The sequence below is a fragment of the Protopterus annectens genome, chromosome 2.part0 (assembly GCF_019279795.1).
Source record: "Protopterus annectens isolate FY-2018-M chromosome 2.part0, PAN1.0, whole genome shotgun sequence".
Classification (NCBI taxonomy): domain Eukaryota; kingdom Metazoa; phylum Chordata; order Ceratodontiformes; family Protopteridae; genus Protopterus; species Protopterus annectens.
In genome coordinates, this window is record NC_056728.1 from 762,753,943 (window position 1) to 762,779,741 (window position 25,799).

A 25,799-nucleotide genomic window follows, 5' to 3' on the forward strand; every position below is an offset into this window, starting at 1 on the left:
GCTGAGGTCATATACCAAAGACTCTGGCATGTGGGCCGATTGAGGGCTACCGGGAGCCGGATAACCCATATCTTAGGACTGCAACAGTGAAACACGAAGAACATCTGGTTCACCTGGTAAAACCTCTGAAAAACTGAAAACATGCAGACTCCCCATAAAATGTTCAATAGGCAGAGCCAGAACAAAACAGAAGTAGAAAATCAAGCTCTTCATGGCATCAGCCCTAACCACTGTCCAGTGTGCTGTGCCAGCTTTATACATTTAGTATTCTCTTGCCTTGCTATTAGTGCATACCTTCTGATATTTTTGCATCTCCAACTGGATTATCTTTATTGGAGAGATACTAGATGAAGTAGAAAGTATCTCAATGCGACTTTTCACCCAAGCCCTAAAACATGCTTACTGCCTTTTAACAAAACAAACACAGCTCTGAAACTACACAGAGGTTTAACGGACTGCAAAGCTTCCAAAGCTGTTACTTGCAGTCTAATTTACAAATTAACTGTATGCCTCTTAGTCTAGGACAAAGCACTGATTAAAAAACATGTACATCCTATTCTGCTCAGGTTGGTGCCAAATTCTTTCCACACACTTTACTCTCCCTTTTAGCAGTGGTATTTCTTTAGCTTAACTATGAAGAGGATGAAGAACGGAAAAGGCTGTTGGTCCAGATGACATACCTGTGGAAGCATGGAGGTGTTTAGGTGAAATGGCAGTGGAGTATTTAGCTAGATTGCTTAATGAAATCTTGGAAAGTGAGAGGATGCCTGAGGAATGGAGAAAAAGTGTTTTGGTACAGATTTTTAAGACTAAGGGTGATGTGCAGAGCTGTAGTAACTACAGAGGGATTAAACTGATCAGTCACAGCATGAAATTATGGGAAATAGTAGTGGAAGCTAGGTTAAGAAGGGAGGTGATGATTAGTGATCAGCAGTATGGTTTCATGCCAGGAAAGAGCACTACAGATGTGATGTTTGCTCTGAGAGTGTTGATGGAGAAGTACAGAGAAGGTCAGAAGGAGTTGCATCGTGGCTTTGTGGATTTAGAGAAAGCATATGACAGGGTGCCTAGAGAGGAGTTGTGGCATTGTATGAGGAAGTTGGGAGTGTCAGAGAAGTATGTAAGAGTGGTACAGGATATGTACGAGAGTAGTGCGACAGCGGTGAGGTCTGCGGTGGGAGGGACGGATGCGTTTGAGGTGGGATTACATCAAGGATCAGCTCTGAGGCCTTTCTTATTTGCAATGGTGATGGACAGGTTGACAGACTAGCTCAGACAGGAGTCCCCGTGGACTATGATGTTTGCAGATGACATTGTGATCTGTAGTGAGAGTAGGGAACAGGTGGAGGAGACCCTGGAGAGGTGGAGATATGCTCTAGAGAGAAGAGGAATAAAGGGCAGCAGGACTAAGACAGAATATATGTGTGTGAATGAGAGGGAGGATAGAGGAATGGTGAGGATGCAGGGAGTAGAGGTGGGGAAGGTGGATGAGTTTAAGTACTTGGGATCAACAGTTCAGAGCAATGGTGAATGTGGAAGAGAGGTGAAGAAAAGAATACAGGCAGGATGGAGTGGGTGGAGAAGAGTGTTAGGAGTGATTTGCGACAGACTAGTACCAGTAAGAGTGAAAGGGAAGGTCTACAAGAGGATAGTGAGACCAGCTATGTTATATGGGTTGGAGACAGTGGCATTGACAAAAAGGCAGGAGTCAGAGCTTGACGCAGCAGAGTTGAAGATTCTAAGATTTGCACTGGGTGTGACGAGGATGGACAGGATTAGGAATAAGTATATTAGAGGGTCAGCCCAGGTTGGAAGGTTTGGAGACAAAGCCAGAGGGGCAAGATTACGGTTGTTTGGACACGTGCTGAGGAGGGATGCAGAATATATTGGGAAAAAGATGCTAAGGATGAAGCTGCCAGGTAACAAGAAAAGAGGTAGGCCTAGATAAGGTTTAGGGATGTGGTGAGAGGGAATATGCAAATGATTGGTGTGACAGAGCAAGATGCAGAGGACAGGAAGAAATGGAAACGGTTGATCTGCTGTGGCGACCCCTAACGGCAGCAGCTGAAAGAAGAAGATGATTTCTTTAGCACTCTATTTTCTTAGTGTCCCAATGACAATTTCTCATCTCCTTTTCAGTGTTTATGGTTTGACTGAAACAGAGTATGTCTTCGGATTCTTTACTATTTTATTATACTTTCTGCTGTAATATCAATTTTTTTTCTGTACTTGACTGCATTTTCTGCTTTAAGGTCACAGGTTGAACGGTCCAAACAGACCAGTACTCTACTCTAGTTAACAAATGTAAATAAATCATACACCGTATCCAGAACAAAATGAAGAGTAGACTGAATTTTCTACTCACTTACAACCCCCCCCCCCCTTTGGTTTTAAGCTTACTACAAACAGAAATCCTCCTTACATCATTCACTCCTAAAAGCCTACACGAAAGACTTCCATGTGAAATTATAAACCTCAAGTCAACTGAACCCTAAACTTCCTCTTAAATCTATATATTTTTTTTACAGTCCTATGGTGTGCGTCTTTAGTTTGTCACGTATTAATTTAGATCTTGTGCCAAGGTCTCTTATGATATTCTAAAGTGCTATGTCTAACCTGCTGCATTAACATAAGATTCAATGCATCACTACTGGTTACTGGGGTCAAAAGCCAGCATCACTAGCTTACTATTAGTTGCTCTGATCATCTGTAAAATTCTGCCCTACTCATTTCTAGAGAGATTTCTTTTCTTACGACAAACCAAGAATTATATTACTAAGCAGAAGACAGATGTATGACTACCCACAAGTACTGCATATACTACTTGTTCTAATGTTACAATATTCATTTTTGGACTTTACGACACAGCTCTGTTCTGCATTTGATGTATTTATTAATACTGTACACCAAACTCATAAATGGAAAAATGTTAGGTCATACCATAACGTTCCATCTGAGTTGTCGATCCTCTTCCATTCATCACTGATGGGTTTGGTTCCGGGCCCTCGGAACCAAGTTGGCCTAATACCAAGCTCGCGTACACCAAAAACTCTCGAGCTAAGCTGCTACCCACAGTGCTCCTCCCAGTTATCTCAGATCGAGTTTGCATGCAACACATAGAAAAAAAAAGTGCCAGTTTCTGCACAGAAACCCTGAAACACCACAAGGACCCAGAAGAACCACCAGGAGCCTTTGGTGGGAGATGGTGGGAGGGTGTGATGACTAGAAGATCAACAACTCGGATGGAATGCTATGATAAGACATAACTTCTTTATCTGGAGTTAACCTTCTTCCTGTTCATCACTGATGGGAAAGAATCCCAAGCTACTTGGAGAACCTGGGTGGCCCTTATGAAAGAACATTCCGGAGAACCATTGAGCAGAAGGCAGCTCTTCCCCTGGAGACCAAATCCAATTTGTAATGTTTGATGAAGGTATGGGGTTTAGCCCAAATGACTGCTGCACAAATGTCATCCATGGAAGCCCTGGAGTGAAAGGCAACTGAAGTTGCGATGGCCCTAGTTGAATGAACTTTGAACAGGTTTAGATTCATTCGCAAGGGAGTATGAAAAGGTAATACAATCTGAGCCATTTTGATAAAGTAACTTTTGAGACAGCACATCCTATTCTTGGACCACAAAAGGAAATGAAAATTTGGTCTGACTTGTGGAAGGACTTAGTCCTGTTCAAGTAGAAACATAGTTGTCTATGTACGTCCAATGAATGTAGACAATATTCTCCCTTGTTGGAATAATTTGGGAAAAACACAGGGAGCTCAATGGACTGGTTAATAGAGAAATTGGAAACCACTTTGGGCAGGAAGGATGGGTTATTACGAAGGGATACTCTGTCCTTATGGAAGACCAGATACAGGCTCTTGATTCATAAGGCTTGTAACTCAGATATCCATCTGGCTGAAGTGACCACTACCAAAAATAAAAATTTCCATGACAGAAATTTTAGATCACATGTCGCAGCAGGCTCAAAGGGGGCTAGACAGAGACTGTAGAACCAGAGAGAGATTCCATATCTCTATAGGTTGCCTGATAGGAGCTCTGCTATGGAAAACTCCCTTGAGAAAGGTCTTGCAAAGTCGGGTGGAGATGAGAGGGACGCCATCCAAACCGTTGTGGAAATTGGAAATAGCTGCTAAATGGACTAATAGTAGAAGCTGATGCCCCATTGTCAAACACAGAGAAATACTGGAGTATAGCAGCTGTAGGAGTCGAAAAAGGATCTAGCATCTGATTATTACACCAGATAGTGAATCTTTTCCACTTGTCTCTGTAGAGTTGTCTGGTGGATGGTTTATGGGAGGCCAGAATAATATCGCGGAAAGGGGAAGAGAGGTTTTCCTGCCTGGCGACTAACAGAAGTGAAGAAACCAAGCTGTCAGCTTGAGAGTGGAAAGATTTGGGGGAGTCAGCCATTTTGTGTGAGATATCAGGTCTTGACGAGTGTCCAGGATCCAAGGAGGTTGTAATAGGGGAGGTCAGAGGAAAGGAAAAGTACAGTTGTGTACACTTACCATAAATGTAGATGTTAGAGTGTAATCACTGTTGCAGTCATTACATTTGAGTTATCTGCTTTGCAGTAGCCCTCAGTCGTCCTGATTAACAAAATCTTGGGTCCTGTGCCGGTTGCTGTCCCTTCTTCCATGACGTCAGGTCGTCATTGGTATAAAGCATGCAGCCGCCGTGATTACATCAGTTTTTCTTGCCCCAGATGTCAGGTGCCCCCCCTAATGGGAAGCAATTAAATCTATAAATACAAGGATATACCTCAGACAGAAAAGCAAACACCAAAAAGCTTTTAGAGTATAGTAAGTGGCTGTAGAGGTATAGCCATAGGAAGAAAAGGGGGCTGGAGGGAGAGTAACCAGGACTGCAACAGTGAATACACTCGAACATCTACATTTATGGTAAGTGTACACAACTGTACTATGTTTTTCGTGTTTCACTGTTGCAGTCATTACATTTGGGTAGATTCCCAAATCTAAGGTTGGGAGGAGGAATTTAAACAGAATTAGGACCAGCTATAAGGCCCTGCAAGACTGCAGTGGCAAAACCAGCACTGGATTTGGAGAATTGGCAAATGGTAATGCTTGGTAAAATTATGTACAGAACTCCAGGTAGCAGCTTTTAAGATGTCCCTAGTAGGGACTTCCTCTGAGAAAGACTGTAGAGGTAGATGCAGCCCTGGTTGAATGGGGTCTGATGCCCTGTGGGATAGGCTTTCCATGGTGCTTATAGCAGAAATGAATGCAGTGGCCTATCCATTTTGAAATGTTTTTTTAAATAGCTTCCCCCTCTGTCCCTGCAGCAAATGCCACCAGCAGTTATTCAGATTTCCTTTGAGGTTTAGTCCTGTCCAAGTAGAATCTAAGCTGTCTGTGCACATCTAAAGATTGTAGTATCCATTCCCCTTTGTTCTGTGGGTTAGGAAAAAAGGTAGGTAAATGAATGGACTGATTAAGAGCATGAAGGAGGGAGTGGTTCTGAGGGACACCCTGTCTGCATGAAAGATGATTAAAGGTTCCACTGCCATAAGGGCCTGTAATTCAGATACACTTCTTGCAGAAGTGATTCCCAAAAGGAAAGCTGTTTTCCAAGAAATAAATTTTAAATCTGCAGTAGCAGCTGGCTCGAAAGGAGGGAGAGAGAGTTTCTCCAAGACAAAGTTAATATCCCAGGCTGGAGCTGGAGCTCTCCAGGGTGGCCTTAGATTTTTGGCCCCTCTGAGGAACTGCTTGAGCAGTGGGTGACAGAAGTAGGGAGGCACTGTGCTATAATGAGCTGAAATGTCTGAGGCATGAATTTTGATGGAGGAAAAAGAAGCCCTTATGAAGCATCTCAATTAAGTATTGTAGAATCTGAGGTAAATTGGGCACTGCTGCGTTCATTCCTTGAGATTGGTTCCAAGCACAGAATCTTTTCCATTTTGCAGCATAAGATTTTCTAGTACTAGGCCTCCTTGACTCAATCCATCACTGATTTACTGAGGAACGGTAAAGGAGAGATTAGGTAATTAGCCAGGCTGCTAGGTTCAGGATTTGCAGCTGAGGGTGCAGAATCATGTTCTCCTGCTGAGATAACAGGGAAGGAGTCAGAGGCAGGTGCCATGGAGCCAAGCATGACACGCTGCGCCAGAGTGGGTACCAGTGTTGGCGAGGCCAGTCTGGTGCAATTAAAATCGTCCTTGGCTTGTCCTGTTTGATCTTTAGTAGTAACTTGGAAAGCAGAGGCAAAGGAGGAAAGGCATAAACTGATAGGTTTTTCCAGCTGAAGGATACAGCATCCACTTTCTAAGCTTGCTTGTGGGGAACCCTTGTGCAAAATGTGTCCAGTTGATGGTTCTGGAGGGAGGCAAACAGTTCTATATCTGGATTTCCCCATTTGCTTGTCAACACGTTGAAAATGCTTGGTTCCAGTTTCCACTCGTGTGGGTCCATGAGTTTTCCAGTTTCCACTCGTGTGGGTCCATGAGGTTTCTGCTTAGTCCGTCTGCCAGTGTATTTAGTTTTCCTGGCAGGAATTGAGCTTGTAGATTAACTTGGTAGCTCAAGGCTGTGTTCCACAATGCCATGGCTAGTCTGCAGAGGGGGTAAGAATGTGTACCCCCCTGCTTGTTTATGTACCACATGACAGTGTTGTTGTCTGTCTTTACCATTAGTTGTCCTGGAAGAATGTGGTCCTTGAAGGCTGTCAGGGCATTCTGTATAGCTAATATTTCCATTTGATTTGGGTTCTATTTGCCCTGAATGCACTTCCCTGCCAGGTGAGCCGCCCATGCATAGTCTGATGCATCTGTTAAGATTTGTTTGGCAGGGGATAATAAGAATGGTAGTCCCCTGTTTTGGTGGCAGGCCTCTACCCACCAAAGGAACTCTAGGCATAGGCAAGGTATGACAGGAATCCTTGCTTCCAGATCCTGTGAATGTTGACACCATAGGCTTTTGAGATACCGTTGTAGTTTCCTCATATGCAGCCTTGCATATGGAATTTGAAGAATGCATGAGGCCATGAACCCCAAGGCTTGCAGTATTTGCCTTGTAGATAGCTGGGTTTTTGTGGCCACTTGTTTGAAGTAAGTTGTCAAATGTATCCGTTTCTTTAGTGTGAGGAAAGCCATCTGGGAAGTTGTATTCAAGCTTGTTCCCAGGAATATAATTTGTTGACAGGTTACCATGTGGGATTTCTTTTCGTTTATGATGAACCCCAGACAAGTCAGTACCTTTTTAACAAAGGCCAGATGATTGAAGAGAATGTCCTTGTTTTCTGCCTGAATTAGACAATCGTCCAGGTATGGATATATTTGAATATTTCTTTGCCTGCAAAATGCAATGACTGGAGCTAGGCATTTTGTGAATACCCTGGGCACAGTAGATAAGCCAAAGGGCAGTGCAGAGAACTGATAGTGCATGTAGCCTGCTTTGAAGCGTAGGTATCTTCTGCAAGACTCCCTGATAGGGATGTGCAGGTATGCTTCTTTTACATCCAGTGTTGCCAATCATGCATCCTTGCCTAGCATACGAAGCAGCTGGTGAACAGTCAGCATTTTGAATTTTGGAATCACCAGAAAGATGTTTAGAATGGAAAAGTCCAGGATAGGACACCATGTACTGCCTTTTCTGGGTACCAGAAAAGTCTCTAATAGAAACCTTGTCCCTTTTCCTCTTCTGGTACCAACCGAATAGCCCCCATGTTTAAGAGAGAGAGAGAGTACCTGATTTTAGGCCTCTGCCCACTGATTTGGGGGAAGATCTGGCCACCCACTTGGTGTTGGTAATGTGTGGAAATGAAATCTGTATCCTTGGGACACTATGTTTTGAACCTATTTGTCCTGGGTAATGAGTTCCCAGTTTTTGGTCTGGAGACCAATCTTTCTGCATAAAGGAGCATTCAGTTAGGAAGTGTTTGGAAGTCTTAAAAGCAAGTCATTGAGATGGCATTCCATCTCTTGCTGCTCCCAGGTTTGGGTGCCGAAACCCCCCACAGCCTAGTCTTGTGTCCCCCTAGGGACTGAAACCTGGGGTTTGCTGTGTCTGGTTTTGGCTTGAGAGGACCTGGAGGGGGCTGGAAAGGACCAATTTTTGGATGGCCAGTGCATACTAAATCTAGGAGGCTGAACTTGTAAGAAATCCTTAACAGTCTGCATAGATTTAGCTTTATCTTCCATCTTTTTAAGAACTTCCTCAGCCTTGGTGCCAAAGAGGCGGTCCTGATCTAAGGGAGCATCCAACAATTTAGCTTTAACATGATCAGGCAAGGATTGCCCCTTAAGCCAAGCACGTCTTTTGAGCACAGACCCAGCAACAGCCCTGCAAGAGGCCTCTAATGAATCAAATCCACATTGCAAAGTATGTTTTCCAACCTGTTCAGCAGTATGCATTAAATCCTGCAATTCTTTATTTTCAACGCAGTCAGGAATCATTTTCTGTTTAAGCAATCCAATAACATGTTGTTGATACTTTAACATATGAAACTGGCAGTTTAAAACCCCTAATGGCCAAGGTTGCAGAAGTGTAAACTTTCTTATGCCATCTATCCAGCGCCCTGGAGTCTCTATCTGAGGAGGCAGGATTTTTAGCAGTAGAAGCCTTAATGCCTTTGAGTCTCTGTGAAATAGTCTCTGGATCCACAACAGGATTTTTAAAAAGGAACTTGTGAGAATCCGGAACCCTGTAATATCGGTCAGGCTTTCTGGGAGCAGGAGGCAAGGAATCAGGGGCCAAACTAGATTCTGAGAAAGCATCAACAATGTCTAGTACAGGAGGAATAGCTAAAGGCCTACGCTGAGGCAGGAGTGAGAAATCCCTAAGCCTCTTTTTTTTAATCAAAAATCCTGGCTTTCCCAGTGAAAATGCTCCCTTAGAGCATGTAAGGTTTCACCAAAAGAAAAATCCTCTGGAGGGGAAGCAGAGGGAATAGAGTCCTCTGCATCAGAATCCTCATAAGTAGATAAAGGCAAATCCAGATCATTAGAAGAATCAGAAAAAAACAGAATCCTGTTCAGAAGATTCATAAATAACTTCAGTCCTAGGTCTCTTAGAAGGGGGGGGGGGGGGATTGGCTTTCTCCGATTAGAGTTATAAGATCTTCAGCCAGTATTATTTGTTTTTTTAGGCATGGAGGCCTGAGCATGCGGCCTGGGTGTCTGTTTCTTAGTCATCGTTCGAGATTTTGGCCTAAATGAAGGAGGCGTTGGTTTAATATGCAAGTCCGTAGGCCTGAATACACCCTCAGAAGCCGGTGCCTGCACAGCGGCTCCGGACTCACCCAAGGAAGAGACATCCGCAGGTTCCACAGGTGAAGCATCTCGCGACATACCAGACTCCGAATGGGTCTCAGTAGAGGCCTGAGAGTCAGAAGTAGCGGGCATCAGGGGCTGTGAAAGTGCCTCACTGAGTACCAGCGAACTGGCTTAGAAGAGTCGTCAGCAGCTTTGGACCACGGCGGCCTGTCTAACTTTGTGTTTTTTTCGGAATCCCGGTAGTCAGAAGGCTAACAGACTATGTTTCTGGATAATTAAACAGGGAACCGAAATATTTAGAAGCAAAAATATACCGACGACGGATAGTGCACTGCTTAAAGCACAAAACCGACAGCAAGGCACGTTGTAGTCAGGGTCTAGGCAAGGAATACAGTACGAATGAAAATCTTGGCAAGTGGTAATGCTTGGTGAAGGTGTGTACAGAACTCCAGGTAGCAGCTTCTAGGACGTCCCTGGTAGAGACACCTCTGAGAAAGGCTGTAGAGGTGAGATGCAGCCCTGGTTGAATGTGGTCTTATCCCCTGTGGGGTAGGTTTTCCATGGTGCTTCTTGCAGAAATGAATGCAGTAGCCTATCCACTTAGAAATGGTTTGCTTTGAAATTGCCTTCCCATCTGCCCCTGCAGCAAATGCAACCAGCAGCTGTTCAGATTTCCTGAGAGGTTTAGTCCTGTCCAAGTAAAATCTAAGTTGTCTGCACGTCCAAGGAGTGCAGTATTCGTTCCCCTTTGTTCTGTGGATTAGAAAAAAAGGTTGGCAAATGAATGGACTGATTAAAAGCCACACTGGATACCACCGTGGGAATAAAGGAGGGATTGGTCCTGAGGGACATCCTGTCCGCATGAAAGATGATGAAAGGCTCCACTGCCATGAAAGATGATGAAAGGCTCCACTGCCATGAGAGCTTGCAAGTCAGACAACCTTCTTGTTGAAGTGATGGCTAGAAGGAAGGCTGTTTTCCAAGAAAGGAATTTCAACTCTGCATTTGCAGCTGGCTCAAAGGGAGGTAAAGTGAGTTTTTTCCAGTAAAAAGTTAAGTTCCCAGGCTGGAGTAGGGGCTCTCCTGGGTGGCCTTATGTTTTTGGCCCCTCCCGAGGAACTGCTTCAGCAGTGGATATGAGAAGAGGAGTGGGTTCTGTATTGTAATGAGCTGAAATGGCTGAGGCATGAATTTTGATGGAGGAAAAGGAAAGGGCCTTATGAAGCATCCCAGTTAAGTATTGAAGACTCTGTGGTAAATTGGGCGCTGCTGTGCCCCATCCCCCGAGTTTGGCTCCAGGAACAGAATCTTTTCCATTTTTCAGCATAGGATTTTCTAGTACTAGGCCTCCTAGCCTCCAGAATGACATCCATCACTTGCTTACTGAGGGTTGGTACCGGAGAGATCAAGTAATTAGCCAGGCTGCCAGGTTCAGGATTTGAAGCTGTGGGTGCAGAATCTGGCCCTCCTGCTGGGACAGAAGGGCAGGAGTCTGAGGCAGGTGGCATGGTGCCAGCAGTGACACACTGCACAAGAGGGGGCACCAGTGTTGGCGTGGCCAGTCTGGTGCAATCAGTATTGTCCTTGGTTTGTCCTGTTTGATCTTTAGTAGTACCTTGGAGAGGAGAGGCAGAGGGGGAAAGACATACACTGATAGGTTTTTCCACGTGTAGGGGACAGGGCATCCACTTCCAAGCATGTCTGTGTTGAGTCCTTGTGCCGAATTTGTCCATCTGGTAGTTCTGGGGGGAGGCAAACAGGTCTATCTCTGAGCTCCCGCATTTGTTTTTCAACATGTTGAATATCTTTGGTTCCAGTTTCCACTCATGTGGGTCCATGAGATTTCTGCTTAGATCACCTGCCAGTGTATTTAGCTTTCCTGGCAGGAATTGAGCCTGTAGGTGCACTTGGTAGCTCAAGGCTGTGGTCCACAGAGCCATGGCTAGTCTGCAGAGATGACATGAGTGGGTTTCCCCCTGCTTGTTTATGTTCATAAGTAGGTACTAGGCTATTGGTCCTAGGGCCTATATAAGCCTAACCAAAAGGTACCCTGGCTTTCGCCACCCAAGAAAATGATTTTCCTGTGCCACTGTCGAGCAGAGCCACAGAAGTGATCCCCCGAGGTGAATTTCCTATCTCCCATCCAATCAAGATTTTTCTTGAAGAGTGCTAATGAGGAGCTTTGTTTGATATAGATAGGTAGTTTGTTCCAGAGTATGGGAAGTCTCTGGGACAGGAATCTATCCCTCCAGCATGTTCTGTTTATTGTGGTGACAAGGTTTAGGTCCCTAGAGCATGTAGCTCGTAGGGATTGGGATTTCTTTAAGTGGAGCATGTCTAAAAGCTCTGGGTTTAACATAGCTTTGTGTGTTAGGCAGAGATCGCCTCCGAGTAAGCGATATGCGACAGAGTAAAGCTGCAGTGTTTTGAGACGGTCTGCATAGGGCATCTGTTTGAGGCCGGTAATCCTCTGTGAGGTATTTCTGTGGCCTTTCCAGCTGTTGTAGATTTCTTGTGAGGTACATACCAAAAGGGGCATTGTACTCTATAATGGGTCTAATGAGTGATGAGTAGAGGGGAACAACGACCTCTTTTTTCCTGGATGAGAAACCTTTTGTGATGGTGTGCCACGTAGGATTTCCTGACTACTCTGGCGATGTGATTATCAAAGGAGAGGCTACTGTCCACCTGTATCCCAAGGTCTCTTATCACACTTTCGGTGTTAAGTAGACTACCGCCTATGTGGTAGTTCATGGGTACAGAGTTTTTACCAAAAGGGATGACAATGCACTTTTTGGGACTGAGCTTGAGGCCATGGCTTTGACACCAGGCATCTGTCTCAGTGAGACCCTTTTGTAGGATGTCCACATCTTTTGGAGTTTTGATTATGACTCCTAGTTTGCAGTCATCTGCAAACTTCGTTAGCCAAAGACCTTCTGTGCTAGCCTGTACTTCAGAGAAGTAGATACCAAACAGGAGAGGACCCAGGACTGAACACTCTGCGGTACTCAACTTGTCACTGGTCTGAAGTTGGATTTGGAGTCTGCTACTTTCAGTGTGGGTTTTCAGTGAGCCTAGTTTAGTGAGTTTATCTATAATTCCAGAGTGGGGGATGGTGTTGAAAGCCTTGGCGAGATCTAAATAGGCTGTGTGAACCACCTTACCCTCATATACGGCTTTGGTGACAGCTTCAAAGAAGTCTATCAGGTTTAGGAGACATGATCTGCCTTTTACAAACCCGAACTGGGTGGGGTCCTGAGTTTGGAGATTACCAATGTCGTTGTTTATAAGTTCCATGATGATACGTTCCATAGCCTTGCAGACCAGGCTCGTTAGGCTAATGGGGCGGTAGTTTCCGGGGTCTGTGGTGGCTCCCCCTTTGTGGAGTGGGATAACTGTCGCTGTGTGCCATTCAGTGGGCACATAGCCTGAGGTGAGGCTATGATTGAACATGGTACTTAGGTGGGGTGCCAGTTCATTCTATAGTTCATGTAGAACACAGCCTGGGATGTTGTCAGGTCCCATGGATGCTTTGTTCTTGGCTTTGGATAGTGTGTTTTTTACCTGTGCAGCCGTGATTACAGGAACTTTGCATTCTTCTGGTATAGAGGTGGGCCCTTTAGGGGATGACAGGGGGTAAAGTTAGCACTGAATCTATCTGCCAGGATGTTGGCAATATCAGTTGGTTCTGTATATTTAGTGCCATTGTGCTGTAACTCAGAGCAGATCTGAGTGTTGCCATTGGGATTCTTGACATAGCTATAGAATGCTTTCTGGTTGCCTTTAGAGTCAGTGGCGATTTTGTTTTCGTAACTAGCTTTGGAGGATTTTATGAGGGATCTCAGCTTCTTACTGAGGCTGACCAGGGAGTTCTCCAATCATGGGATTTCACTCTTTTTTGAAACAGTTTCTTTCTTCTGTCGTAGAGTTTATTTATGGCAGGGGACCACCAGATTGGCTTCCTTTTTTTTTGGAGGATAGCATCTTGGTCCTGTTAGGAATTGCACAATCCATGCACTCGTGTAACTGCTTATAAAGTGAATTTGTGTAGGATTCAGCAGTCATACCTCTATTGCCCGTCAGCATGGGTGTCGAAGTTTGCCACTTCTGTCTTAAGAAGCGTGAAGTTGGCTTTGGAGAATTTTACTGTGGTTTCCCTAATGGGGGAGGGATGTGGATGTCTAGGGGGATTAGCTTGTGGTCGGATCTGACAGAGCAACTGACCTCTGGTGTGGGGCACCGGTTGCCCATGTTGGTAATAACCAGGTCTAGGATATTGTTGCCCCTGGTGGGGGTGTGGATAAGTTGATCCAAGGCATTGGAATTTATGAATTCCAGAAAACATTGAGCACAAGAGTTGGTACAGGAGTAGTTTTCCCAGTTAATAGTGGGGTAGTTGAAATCGCCCATTATTAGGGTGTTAGGTTGTACCCTAATATTTTCCAGTGCATCAAGAAATGAGGAGTGGGCATCCTGGGGGATTTGTAGCAAGCTACAATTTGGATTGCGGTCTTGCCCAGAGTTAGTTGCACTTGGATAATCTCGGATGCATATGCTGAGCAACTAGCCTGGAGGTGTGGATATCCTTAATGATATGGACACGCCTCCGCCTTTAGTGTTTAGGTCCAGGTTATGTGGCCGAAAGGTGTGGTATGAATTATAGCCTGGTAATGCAGGGGTACTCTCTGGAGCCTTGAACCAGGTAGTCACTGAACAGATGTCGATGTTCTCCATTTTAAGGAGTGCCTCGAGTGAGTGCATTTTGAGGTTTAGACTTCTTGAATTGAGTAGCAATACCCTCAGATTCTCCTTGCTTGTACCTGTTACGGTGGTGAATTTGTCATTGGAACCTTGCCTAAAAAAGGCACTATAGGGGTGGCTAGAGTCTTAAGACAGTATCTGGAACCCAGTGGTGTTGTCCGTCTTTACCAATAATTGTCCTGGAAGAATGTGGTCCTTGAAGGTTGTCAGAGCATTCTGTACAGCTATCATTTCTTTTTAACTGATATGCAGGTGCATTTGACTTGGGTTCCATTTGCCCTGAATGCAATTCCCTGCCAGGTGAGCCTCCCATGCATAGTCTGATGCGTCTGTTAGGGTTTGGGTGGCAGGGGGTACTGTGAATGGTAGTCCTTTGTTTTGGTGACAGGCCTCTACCCACCAAAGGATCTCTATCTGTAGACAAGGTACGATAGGAATCATTGAACCCCAGGGCTTGCAGTATTTCCCTTGCAGATAGCAGAGTCTTTGTGGCCAGTAGTTTGAAGTAGGCTGTCAAATGAACTTGTTTCTCTGGCGCAAGGTAGGCCATCTGGGAAGTTGTATTCAAGCTTGCTCCCAGAAATACAATTTGTTGACAGGGTACAAGATGTGATTTCTTTTTGTTTATGGTGTACCCCAGAGAAGTTAACAATTTCCTTACAAATGCCAGATTTAATAGCATGTCCTGGCTTTCTGCCTGAATTAGACAATCGTCCAGGTATGGGTATATCTGAATATTTCTTTGCCCGCAAAATGCAATGACTGGAGCTAGACACTTTGTGAATATCCTGGGTGCAGTAGATAAGCCAAAAAGCAGTGCAGAGAACTGATAGTGCATGTAGCCTGCTTTGAAGCATGGGTATCTTCTGCAATATTCCCTTATTGGGATGTACAATTAGGTTTCCTTTAAATCCAGTGTTGCCAACCAGGCATCTTTGCCTAGCATAGGAAACAGCTGATGAAGAGTTAGCATCTTGAACTTTGGGATCACCGAAAATGTGTTTAGGTGCCAGGTCCAGGATAGGACACCAGGAATTGTCTTTTCTGGGTACCAGAAAAAGTCTCGAGTAGAATCCTTGTCCCCATTCTTCTTCTGGGACAGGTTGAACAGCCCTGATGCTTAAGAGAGAGAGAACTTGCTTTTGGGCCTCTGCCCACTGATTTGGGGGTAGATTTGGCCAACCGTTTGGGGTTGGTAAGGAATGGAAGTGAAATCTCTATCCTTGGGAAACTATATTTAAAGCACATTTGTCCTGGGTAATGAATTCCCAATTTTTTGCCTGCAGGGCAATCTTTCCCCCTAAAGGAACAGTCAGTTGTGCAGGGCTTGGAAGGTTTAAAGTTAATTCATTGAGACAGTTTACCATAGGGGGGAGTCTTACTACTCTCCCTGCTTTGGAAGTGGGAGCCCCCCCCCCCCCCCACTGCTTAGTCTTGTGAGTACCATGAGACTGAAGCCTGGGTGGTCTGCTGGTTCTGGGTTTGAACTGAGAAGGCCTGGAAGAGGCAGGAAAGGACCAATTCTTAGAGGGCCAATGCCTACTAAATCTGGGAGGCTGTACTTGCAGGAAATCTTAAACAGTTTGCAACGATTTAGCTTTTTCCTCCATCATTTTACGTACTTCTGCTTTGTTGCCAAACAGGTGGTCTTGGTTTAAGGGAGCATCCAGCAATTTAGCTTTAACATGATCTGGCAAAGTTTGCTCCATAAGCCAAGCATGCCTTCTAAGTACAGACCCAGTGACAGCAGCCCTGCAAGATGCTTCTAGTGAATCAAAACCACATTGCAAAGTATGTTTTCCAACTTGTTCAGCAGAATGCATTCAATCATGCAAGTCTTTATTTTCAACACAGTCAGGAATCAACATAATTTTCTGTTTAAGCAGTCCAATAATATGCTGCTAATACTTTAACATATGAAACTGGCAGTTAAAGGCCCTAATGGCCAAGGTTGCAGAAGTGTATACCTTCTTACCCCATCTATTCAGCACCCTGGAATCTCTATCAGAGGGGGTAGGATTTTTGGCCGTAGTGGCCTTAATGCCCTTGGGTCCCTGTGAAATAGTCTCAGGAGCCGCAGTAGGATTTTTAAAGAGGAACTTGTGAGAGTCAGGAATCCTGTAATACCCATCAGGTTTTCTGGGAGCAGGATGTAGAGAGTCAGGGGCCAAGCTAGATTTCGAGAAGGAATCATCAACAATGTCCAGTACAGGAGGGATTACCAAAGGCCTGTGTTGGGGCAGGAGTAAGAAATCCCTAAGCCTCTTTTTGGAGTCAGAGTAATCCTGGCTCTCGCAGCAAAAATGCTCCCTAAGAGTATGCAAGGTTTCACCAAATGAGAAATCCTCTGGAGGGGAAGCAGAGGGAATTGAGTCCTCTGCATTAGAATCCTCATAAGTAAACAAGGGTAAAACCTGGTCATCATAGGAAAAAAAAGTTATGTACTCACCATAACGTTCCATCTGAGTAGTTATATTAATTTTTCTGCAACTTGAGGGTATTCGGATCCATATCGGATCTGAGCCGGCAACTTTTTTTCTAGCATCTGCTCCAAGCTCCTCCCCTACCCACAATGCACTACCATCTCCTACCTTCCCTCCGATAGAGTTTGCTGTGACTAAATACATTAGCAACTCAGCCCAATGAACCAAACCTGCATATGGACATGACAAGGTCCGGGGGACGGAGGGAGGGAAGGTTACAGAAAAATGAAGTATAACAACTCAGAAGGAACGTACAGAACTTCTTTATCTGAAGTAGTTAACTTAATTTTATCTGCAACCTGTGGGACAGAGTCCCCAGCTACTTCAATCCTGGGAGGCCCTTATGGAAGGATATTCCTGAGCACCGCAGAGCCAAAGGATGCTCTACCTCTAGAAATCAGGTCTAATTTATAATGGGAAATGAAGGTATGTGAATTGGCCCAGGTTGCTGCTGCACAAATGTCATCCAAAGAAACCCTAGACCAAAAGGCAACAGAAGTCACCATGGACCTGGTAGAGTGAGCTTTAACAATACCAGGAAGAGATAAACCTTTTGCTTTGTAGACATGCGAAATGCAAAGAGTGATCCATCTAGCCAAACCTTAGAAATAGCTTTTCCCAAAAAGGATTTGGAAAAGGAAACTAACAACTGGTCAGACTTGCGGAATGATTTTGTTCTATGAAGATAGAAGCGAAGTTGTCTATGAACATCTAACAAATGAAGTTTGTATTCACCCTTGTTTTGGAAATTAGGAAAGAAAACAGGCAGATTAATGGACTGGTTTATGTTTGCTTCAGATGCCACTTTAGGTAAGAAAGAAGGATTAGTGTGGAGAGAGACCCTATTCTTATAGAAGACCAAACAAGGAGGCACGGCAGACAGAGCTTGAAGCTCAGCAACCCTCCTAGCTGATGTAATGGTGACTAGGAAAGCTGTCTTCCAGGATAAAAAATTTTAAATCCACCGATGCTGCATGTCCGAATGGGGGAACCACCAATGCCTGTAGGACAAAGGTAAGGTTACAAGGGGGCACTGAATCCTTGACAGGAGGGCGCAAAAGAAACATGCCTTTAAGAAAAGCCTTACACAGCCTAGAAGAGGCTAAGGCGATGTCTTCACCAACATGAAAACTAGAAATGGCTGCCAATTATACTTTCACTGTGGAGGAGCTAGCTCCTTGCTGAAAAATACCAGACAAGAAATCCAACACCGCTGGAGCAGGGGCTGTAAAGGGATCTAGATTTCTCTGTGAAGCCCAAATGGAAAACTGTTCCATTTACTGCGATAAAGTTTCCTAGTGGAATCTTTAAGAGAATTCACCAGTATGGATTTTAGAGAGGATGAAAGACCAGGCTTTCTGGCAATCAACAGAACTGGAGCAACCAAGCTGTCAGCTTGAGGCTGCCCAGGTTGGGCGGGCGAACATCTGAAGGATGGGAGATTAGATCTGGGCAGGGATCCAGAACCCATGGAGGAGCTAAGAGATGACCCCAAAGGAATGTGAACCAAACCTGGTGAGGCCAGAACGGGACAATGATGATAACTTTGCACCGCAGTCGGCAAGCTTTCCGAAGAAACTTCAGAATGAGTGGCAAGGGTGGGTAAGCATACAGAAGCCCGGGGGGGCCAAGCATGGACTAGAGCGTCTCTGGGGGCATCCCCTGGTGAGGGAATCAGAGTGAAGAACTCGCTGCACTTCACGTTGGAAGGAGATGCGAAGAGATCGCAGCAAGGCTGACCTCATGCAAGGAATATCTCCTCCGCTACTGACTGTTTCAGAGACCACTCATACGGCATCAGAATAGCCAGACTCAATCTGTCCGTTAAAATGTTGGAGTGCCCCGGGATGTGCGTTGCTATCAGAAACCGACCGGTGGAAATTGCCCACTCCCACACTCTCATGGCCTCGTGACACAGGGGGTAGGATCTGGATCCCCCCTGCTTGTTGATATACCAGACAACTGACATGTTGTTTGATTGAATTGCAATCAATCCGTGAGGGAGGACGGTGTGAAAGGCTTCCAACGCTAAAAGCACTGCCCTCATCTCTAGAACATTTATATGCAACTTGGTCTCTGTCTGGGTCCACATGCCTTGGACTGTCCTTCCCAGTGTCCCCCCCACCCGACTTGGGAGGTGTCCATGGTCACTGTGGCTTGGACTGGAGATGACGCAAAGGGGTGTCCTTCTAGAACCTCCAGTGAATTTAACCAACAAAGAAAGGACGTCCTACAGATGTGACTGATCCTGATCGGAAATTCCATGGGCAGGTCTATCCAAGACCTTTGAATAGCCAGAGTCCATTGAAGAATCCGCATATGAAGGCACGCAAAAGGGAGAATCGATATAGAGGCAGCCATGGAGCCCAGTGCCCGGAGAACCTCGCTTGCCTTTGGAGACTTGACGTTCGCTATTTGAGCTATGTGGCACCTGAGGTGTAAGATCCTGTCTGGAGCTAAAAATACTTTCATCTGCAAAGTGTCTTGCCGTGCCCCGATGAAGTCTAAAACTTGTACTGGTTGCAACTGGGATTTTTGAACACTGACCGTAATCCCCAGTAGATCTGCCAACAGAATAAAGTAGTCTCGAGCCAGACAAAGCAGACACTTGTTGGGTGCAGCAAAGAGCCAGTCATCCAGGTAAGGAAATACCTGAATACCCTGAAACCTCAGGTGAGCCGCTACAACTGCCATTACCTTGGTGAACACCCTGGGGGCCGTGGTGAGACCAAAGGGTAGGGTTCTGAGCTGAAAGTGACTGGCTCCCAGCCAGAAGCGCAGAAACCTCCTGGAGCTTCTGTGGATCTTGATGTGGTAGTAAGCATCCTGGAGGTCATAAAAAGCACATCCAGTCGCACTCTCGGAGATAAGGTAGAATGGACTGTAGGGTGACCATCCGGAACTTCTGTTTGGCAACAGACAGGTTCAAAGTTGATAGGTCTAGAATGGGCCTGAGGTCCCCAGACTTTTTTGGCACTAAAGAACCATGAGTAAACGCCTGATCCGGATTGGTCGGGGGGGACCTGTTCGATGGTTCGTTTGAGAAGCAGCTTTGAAACCTCTACAGCTGCGTCCTCCTTGTGAGTGGGTGGAATATCTGGGAGGTGTTCTGGAACATTTGGAGGGGCAACAAATGGGATTGTGCAACCTCTGGATATAATCTGTAAAACACCCAGCGATCTGTCAGCATGGACTCCCATGCCGCTGGGTGTAAGGACAATCTCCCCCCGACTGCCTCCAGAGTAGGGAAGCTGGGCAACCCCTCAGGGCTGCTGAGTGGGTCTATCAGAAAAAGGTTTCCTAGACCCAAAATTCCTGTGACCCCCTCTACCTCTGGGTCGGCGTTGATCCTGTCCCCCTCTGCCTCTGGGGGAATAGTTGTCCTGAGAATTCCAGGAAAACTAAGATTTTCGGAACCACATCATCTTTTGGCCTCTAATTCATAGAGAAGGGCTGCTGCGGGTTAGAGAAGCGGATCCCAACGGCAGACAAAGTCTTCCTGTCTTTTTCGCTGTGGACAAGTGTGTCATGTACTGTCTTCCTGAAAAGAGAAGAACCGTCATAGGGAGCATTAATAACAGACACCTTGAAAGGGTCCAAGAACTGACACAACCTGAGCCAGGTGTGACACTTCATGGCTACGCCTGTCCCGGCCGCCCTAGCTGCTCCTTCCGTGGCATGGGAAAGGAGCCGCATAGACGTGTTTGATACTGACTTCAGAGTCGACATTTTCATAGAGAACAGCTGTTTGTCTTGCGGCGACAAAGACTCTGGGGGCGACTCAGCGAATTCAGATACAAGATCTCGCTGAAGCCAGATCACATGTGCCAAACAGTTCAGCGCACGGATTAAAAAGGTCGCTGAGGATAAACGCGCTTCCCAAACCTATCCACTGACCTGGACTCCTTGTCTGGAGGGTGGACTGAGGAACTCTCCTGCACTCATTCCTTCTTGGTGGCCACTGTGACCAACATAGCGTCAACTGGGGCTCCTTTTGACCAAGGTTGTCTGTTAGGAGGAGATAAAATCTTGTCGAGGTGTTTGGGGATGGGATTTATGGTGTCAGGCTCCATGTCCGTGTGGTGATCAGGTCCACCAAGGGGTCCGCTAGCGGAGAACCCCAGGAAGTAGATGGGCCCGTGCCAAAGGCCTCCAGTAACACTGACTGATGCATAGAAGGTTTTGGGGCTGACCAACCTCCCCTCTGGCGGAGGATCTCAATGATGTCTCCCCGAAGGAGACGTCGTTGGGGGGTTACTTGGGGGAACTTTCTCCTTCCTCTAAGTCAGTGTCCGTAGTGAGGGACTCGGGGGGGGGGGGGGGGTCCAAGTGCCTCCTTTTGCACTTACGTTTCGGTGGCCCTCTTCAGTGGGAGACTGATGAGGACTCGAGAGCCGCAAAGGGTTCCTCAGGGGGAATAACCTGGGGCTCCTCTGGCACGGACTGTCCTTGAGACAGGATGAAGGGAGTCGTTGCCAAATCCAGAGGGGTCTGGGTGGAATCCGAGGGGATGGGCTGGGATCTCAATTCCTGGGAGAGAACCCTCTCCACCACTTCGAAGGCCAAAGGAGAGCGTACCTCCTTGGCACCCAGCAAGGGGGAAGTCCTCCCCGGATCTGAAGCAGGGACCGAAGCTGAAGCAAGGGTAGCCTAAGGTCCGAGGAAACTGGTCAGATCCGAAAGAGGCGGAGCCGAACAATCCATTCCATCGGGTCAGACTCCCTGTCCGCGGCTCCGAACTAGTCGGATCTGAGGAGCTCAAGGAAACAGCCGGAGTCTACGTTGGGGGAACAGTCGGCGCCGAGCTACCAGCTCCAAAAATTCTCAGATCCAAGAACCCCAAAGTCTACGTACGGATCGGGGAAGGAGAGATAGGGTGGAAAAAAAGCATGGAGGTCCCCCCTTCGGAGAGAGTGGGGCCTGGCAAGACTCCCATCTGCATTTGGGTCTGAATGAATCTCCGCATCATCCTGTCCATGTCCAAGTCTGATAAGCTCTGAGTCGATCGCGAAGAAGCCACTGACTCGGATATAGCTGTTCTGCGCTGTGAGGGTGAGGAAGGCCTCGGATCCGAAGGTTCTAGCGGCTCCGGTGAAAAATGAGGAGACCGGAGCCGTGGAGAAACAGGCCTCATGGACTTAGTAGAGGGACTAAGGAAGAGTTCCCTGTCCGGGGATCTCTTGTGAGGTCTATCCCTTTCCTTGTCCCTGTCCTCCTTGCGCTTTTCTCTGTCCTTGTCTTTGTCCGCTACACTCACTGTAGCTTTTTCCTTGCCTGACCCAGCACCAGAAGAAAGGGGAGTTTGAGTCCCTGTCTGAGTGGGAGGTTGGATGGGAGTAATGGGTACCGAGGCCGTGGCAGACTCCAGCACAGATGCAGGAAGAAGGTCTTTGGCTACCAATTTGGCCTTCCGATCCCTGAAGGCTCTAGGGTTGAATCCAGTGCAAATTGTACATTGAGTCGACAAATGGGACACTCCCAAACAAATTACACACAGAGTGTGACCATGACGGTGAGAGCTTACGGGCACACACTGTGCATTTTTTAATCACTGATTTTGGCTGATTAGCCATGGTCCTGCACAATACACCACTCCCTACAAAGATCACCACTCAAACACACGTAGGGGGAAGGGCAGGCCAAACAACTACGCTACAGAGTTTTATAACAAAAACTTTTTTTTTTAACTAACCGACGAACAAGCGATATACTAGTGGAGGAGGAAGGGAAACAACTAACACAGACACACTAAAGACAAAGAATTTTTAGACTTACTATCCCTGAGCTCAGAGCAAAGGAGACCATGATGCTCACTATGACGCGGCAAACGAGATCTGAGGGAAGGTAGGAGATGGTAGTGCATTATGGGTAGGGTAGGAGCTCAGAGCTTCGAGCAGATGCTAGAAAAAAAGTTGCTGGCTCGGATCCGATATGGATCGGAATACCCACAGGTTGCAGATAAAATGAAGTTAACTACTTCAGATCGGAAATTTCAGAGTCCTGATCAGAAGAATCAGAAGGAAAATCAGTCCTAGGTCTCAGAGGGGGAAGGGTGGCTTCCCCTGATTAGAGTAATAAGGTCTTCAGCCATTCTTATCTTTTGTTTTTTAGGCATAGGGGCCTGACCATGCGGTCTGGGCATCGGTTTTCTAGGCACAGATTGAGTTTTAGGCCTTGACGAAGATGATGGCGTTGGTTTAGTATGCAAGTCAGTAGGCCTGAATACACTCTCAGAAGCCGGTACCTGCGCAGTGGCTCTGGACCCATCCAAGTTAGAGACACCCGCATTTTCCACAGTCGAAGAAGCATCTCTCGGCATACCGGACTCCGAATGGGTCTCAGTAGGTGCCTGCAAATCTGAAGTAGCGGGCATCAAGGGCTGCAAAAGTGTCTCACTGAGTACCGGCGAACTGGCGACTAGCTTAGAAGCGTTGTTGGCAGCTTTGGACCTATGTGGTCTGTCTATCCTTTGCGTTTTTTCAGAATGTCGGTAGTTGGGTGTCTTACAAAGCCATTTCTGGACAATTGAACAGAGTACCAAAATATTTAGAAGCATAAATAAACAGACGACGAATAGTTCGAGGTTTGAATAAAGCACAAAACCGACAGCAAGGTACATCGTGGTCTGGGCCTAAGCAAGGAATGCAGTACGTATGAAAATCTTTATGAGGTATTTGCTTTCCACAAGAAATACAATTGTTAACTTTTACTGACAATGGTTTAGAGCAAGAAAAAGGTTCCCCAATGAGGTACTTAGCTTAGTTGAAAACTTTGGTTCTGAAACTCAAAAATGAAAATTTCAGGAGTCGGCTGACCGGCACTTGCGAACTGCTTCTGCTTCGGGCACCGCACAGCAAGAAAGACTGGTGTAATGGCATCAGCTGCATACTTTATACCCCTGACGTCATGGAAGATGAGACGGCATCTGACGCAGGACCCCAAAATTTTGATAATCAGGCCGACTGAGGGCTAGTGCAAGCAGATAACCCAAATGTGATTACTGCAACTGTGAAACACGAACATCTTATAAAATACTGAAAATTTTGAAAAATAAAAGACTTAGCTGGAGAGCTCGGTGAAAACACTGCTATATGGCTTTGCGGCAAATGAGATCTGAGGTAACTGGGAGAAGAGCATTGTGGGTAGCAGCTTAGCTCAAGAGTTTTTGCTGTATGCGAGCTTGGTATTAGGCCGAATCGGTTCCGAGGGCTCGGAACCAAACCCATCAGCGATGAATATGAAGATCAACAACTTCAAATTATCTATTTCCATTTTGGATTACTCAGCTCATCAAATCGGGCAATCAACAAATTAAAACCATTCAAATAAACTGTAGTCACTATATACTCCAGAAAATAAACCATCAGTTTTTCTCAAAAGCAGAAAAAAGGGGAAAGGTGGGGGTGGTGGTGGTGAAGACGGGCAAAGATAATCATGTCCACCTACTAATTCAGCAATCAAATATATGCAAATCCTTCTTTCTGTCTTGTGCCAAACAGTACATTTGAGTTAGCTCATTCCAACAGATAGAGTAGGATTACTCCTGCAGGTATGATTTCTTAATTCATGAGATTGAGACGCAGATAGATGTCCATCTTCCAGAGCTTTTCAAAAAGAGATGGACTAAACACAGTCCATTACACTTATATATATATATATATATATATATATATATATATATACACACATACACACACACACACACACACACACACACACACACACGATTACGAAGTGTGCCCTTGTTAAGAGGCAACAAGCATCCTCTTTTCCTTGGTCTGTGCAGCCTGACCAAATATCTTTCTTCATCTGTTCTCTGGAGTTCTGGACTGATATGCTTAAGGCACTGCTGAAGTCCCACAGATAAGGGTGTCTTCAGTAACAATATGGAGCACTAGACAATTTTGTTTGCACTGAATACCTTACCTCTTCTGCTCCCTACTCTCTCTGGGTAGTTAACAGAAGGATCCTTACCAGGGAGAGGTCACTGCTAAAATGGTGGCAACAAGATATGGAGAAAGCAGCAGAGGGTTGTGGGTATGGAGGAGTTTGACATGTAGGGAGTTTTTTGCTGTCACAAGAGGGTGTCAAATGCACCAGTCCTACAGTTCCGGTGTCAGGACAGGACCCAAGAAATCACTTAAATTATGCTTTTTGTTGTATATGGCACTTGGGGATAAAGGGGGGTGGGGACATCTGCATGTTGTCTTGGACTCCAAGAGGATGCCATTACTGTCTTGGTGTGCATGGAGCAAGACTAGACTAATACAAGGCAAATATTTGTAGTTTGCAACCTAACTCAAATAGAACATTTTTTGTCTGTTAAAGAAACATTTCTGCACACAAAGAATCAATAAAAACAGTAAAGATAGTTACCAAGAATGTACACTAATTCCTAACAATACTTGCAATGGATTTTACAGCCATGCAAATCAACTGTTAAACATCTACCAGTGAATGCAGATTAAATTTACTCTTTCAAGTAAGGGTTTCTTGTTCTGTAAAATCTCACCTCAGTATCAACCACAACGTTATACAGTCGCCCACCAGCCACCACCTCCAACGCTGTCGCAGTAGACACATCTTTTACTGTAATCAAACTGGCAACAAGACCCTTAACACGATTTGAGTCCCAGTTCTTTTCAGGATTCCTTGAAAAACAAAAATAAGCTGATCACATCTACTGTCCGTTGTATAAACTGTCAATTACAATAAACAAAATTAGTTATAACCTACATCTCAAATAAATGCTTAGATTTTTGCTGTTAGAGATAGACTAGAGGGCTATTTTTTTCTGATAAGCAGATATTTTCAGCTTGAAAAAGCCCAGGGAGAAAAGATTCTTTAATTCAAGAAACACATGACATCATATGTTATACAAAAGTACAACATGGGGGAAGAAATGCACAAACAGTACCAAATGAGGCAGTAACAAAGACAGAGCAGACTACAACATGGATGTGCAATACAAATTTAGGTTAGAAGTGTGCACAGTATCACAGATAGATTATGGATGAGCTGCATTATTCAACAGCAGCCAAATTGCCTTTCAAGACCCAAAGGACACAGTCACAAAAGGAATGTCACTTTCACATTATCACAAATGCAATCATCACAGCAGTCTTAGCCTTTTAAGGATATGAATGGAGACATTCAAATAGAATCACTGCAGCACTATAATTCTTCATCTACACAAAACTGCCCATAAATGAAAATCCATCTCCCAAGTACAAGTTCCAGAGCTTTAAGGCATCCAAATTCTGTGCTGTATACCAACACTATTGTCAGCTGAAACACAGCTCAA

General features: G+C 45.5%; 1 protein-coding gene across 1 annotated transcript in view; it reads right to left on the minus strand.

Annotated features, from left to right (window-relative positions):
• Window positions 1-25,799, minus strand: part of SMC2 (structural maintenance of chromosomes 2) — a 1,579,182-nt gene that overhangs the window by 687,874 nt on the left and 865,509 nt on the right. Inside the window, exon 15 of the mRNA XM_044060351.1 lies at window positions 25,008-25,146. Within this exon, the coding sequence (XP_043916286.1) occupies window positions 25,008-25,146 (139 nt within the window). The remainder of the gene's footprint in view (window positions 1-25,007; window positions 25,147-25,799) is intronic.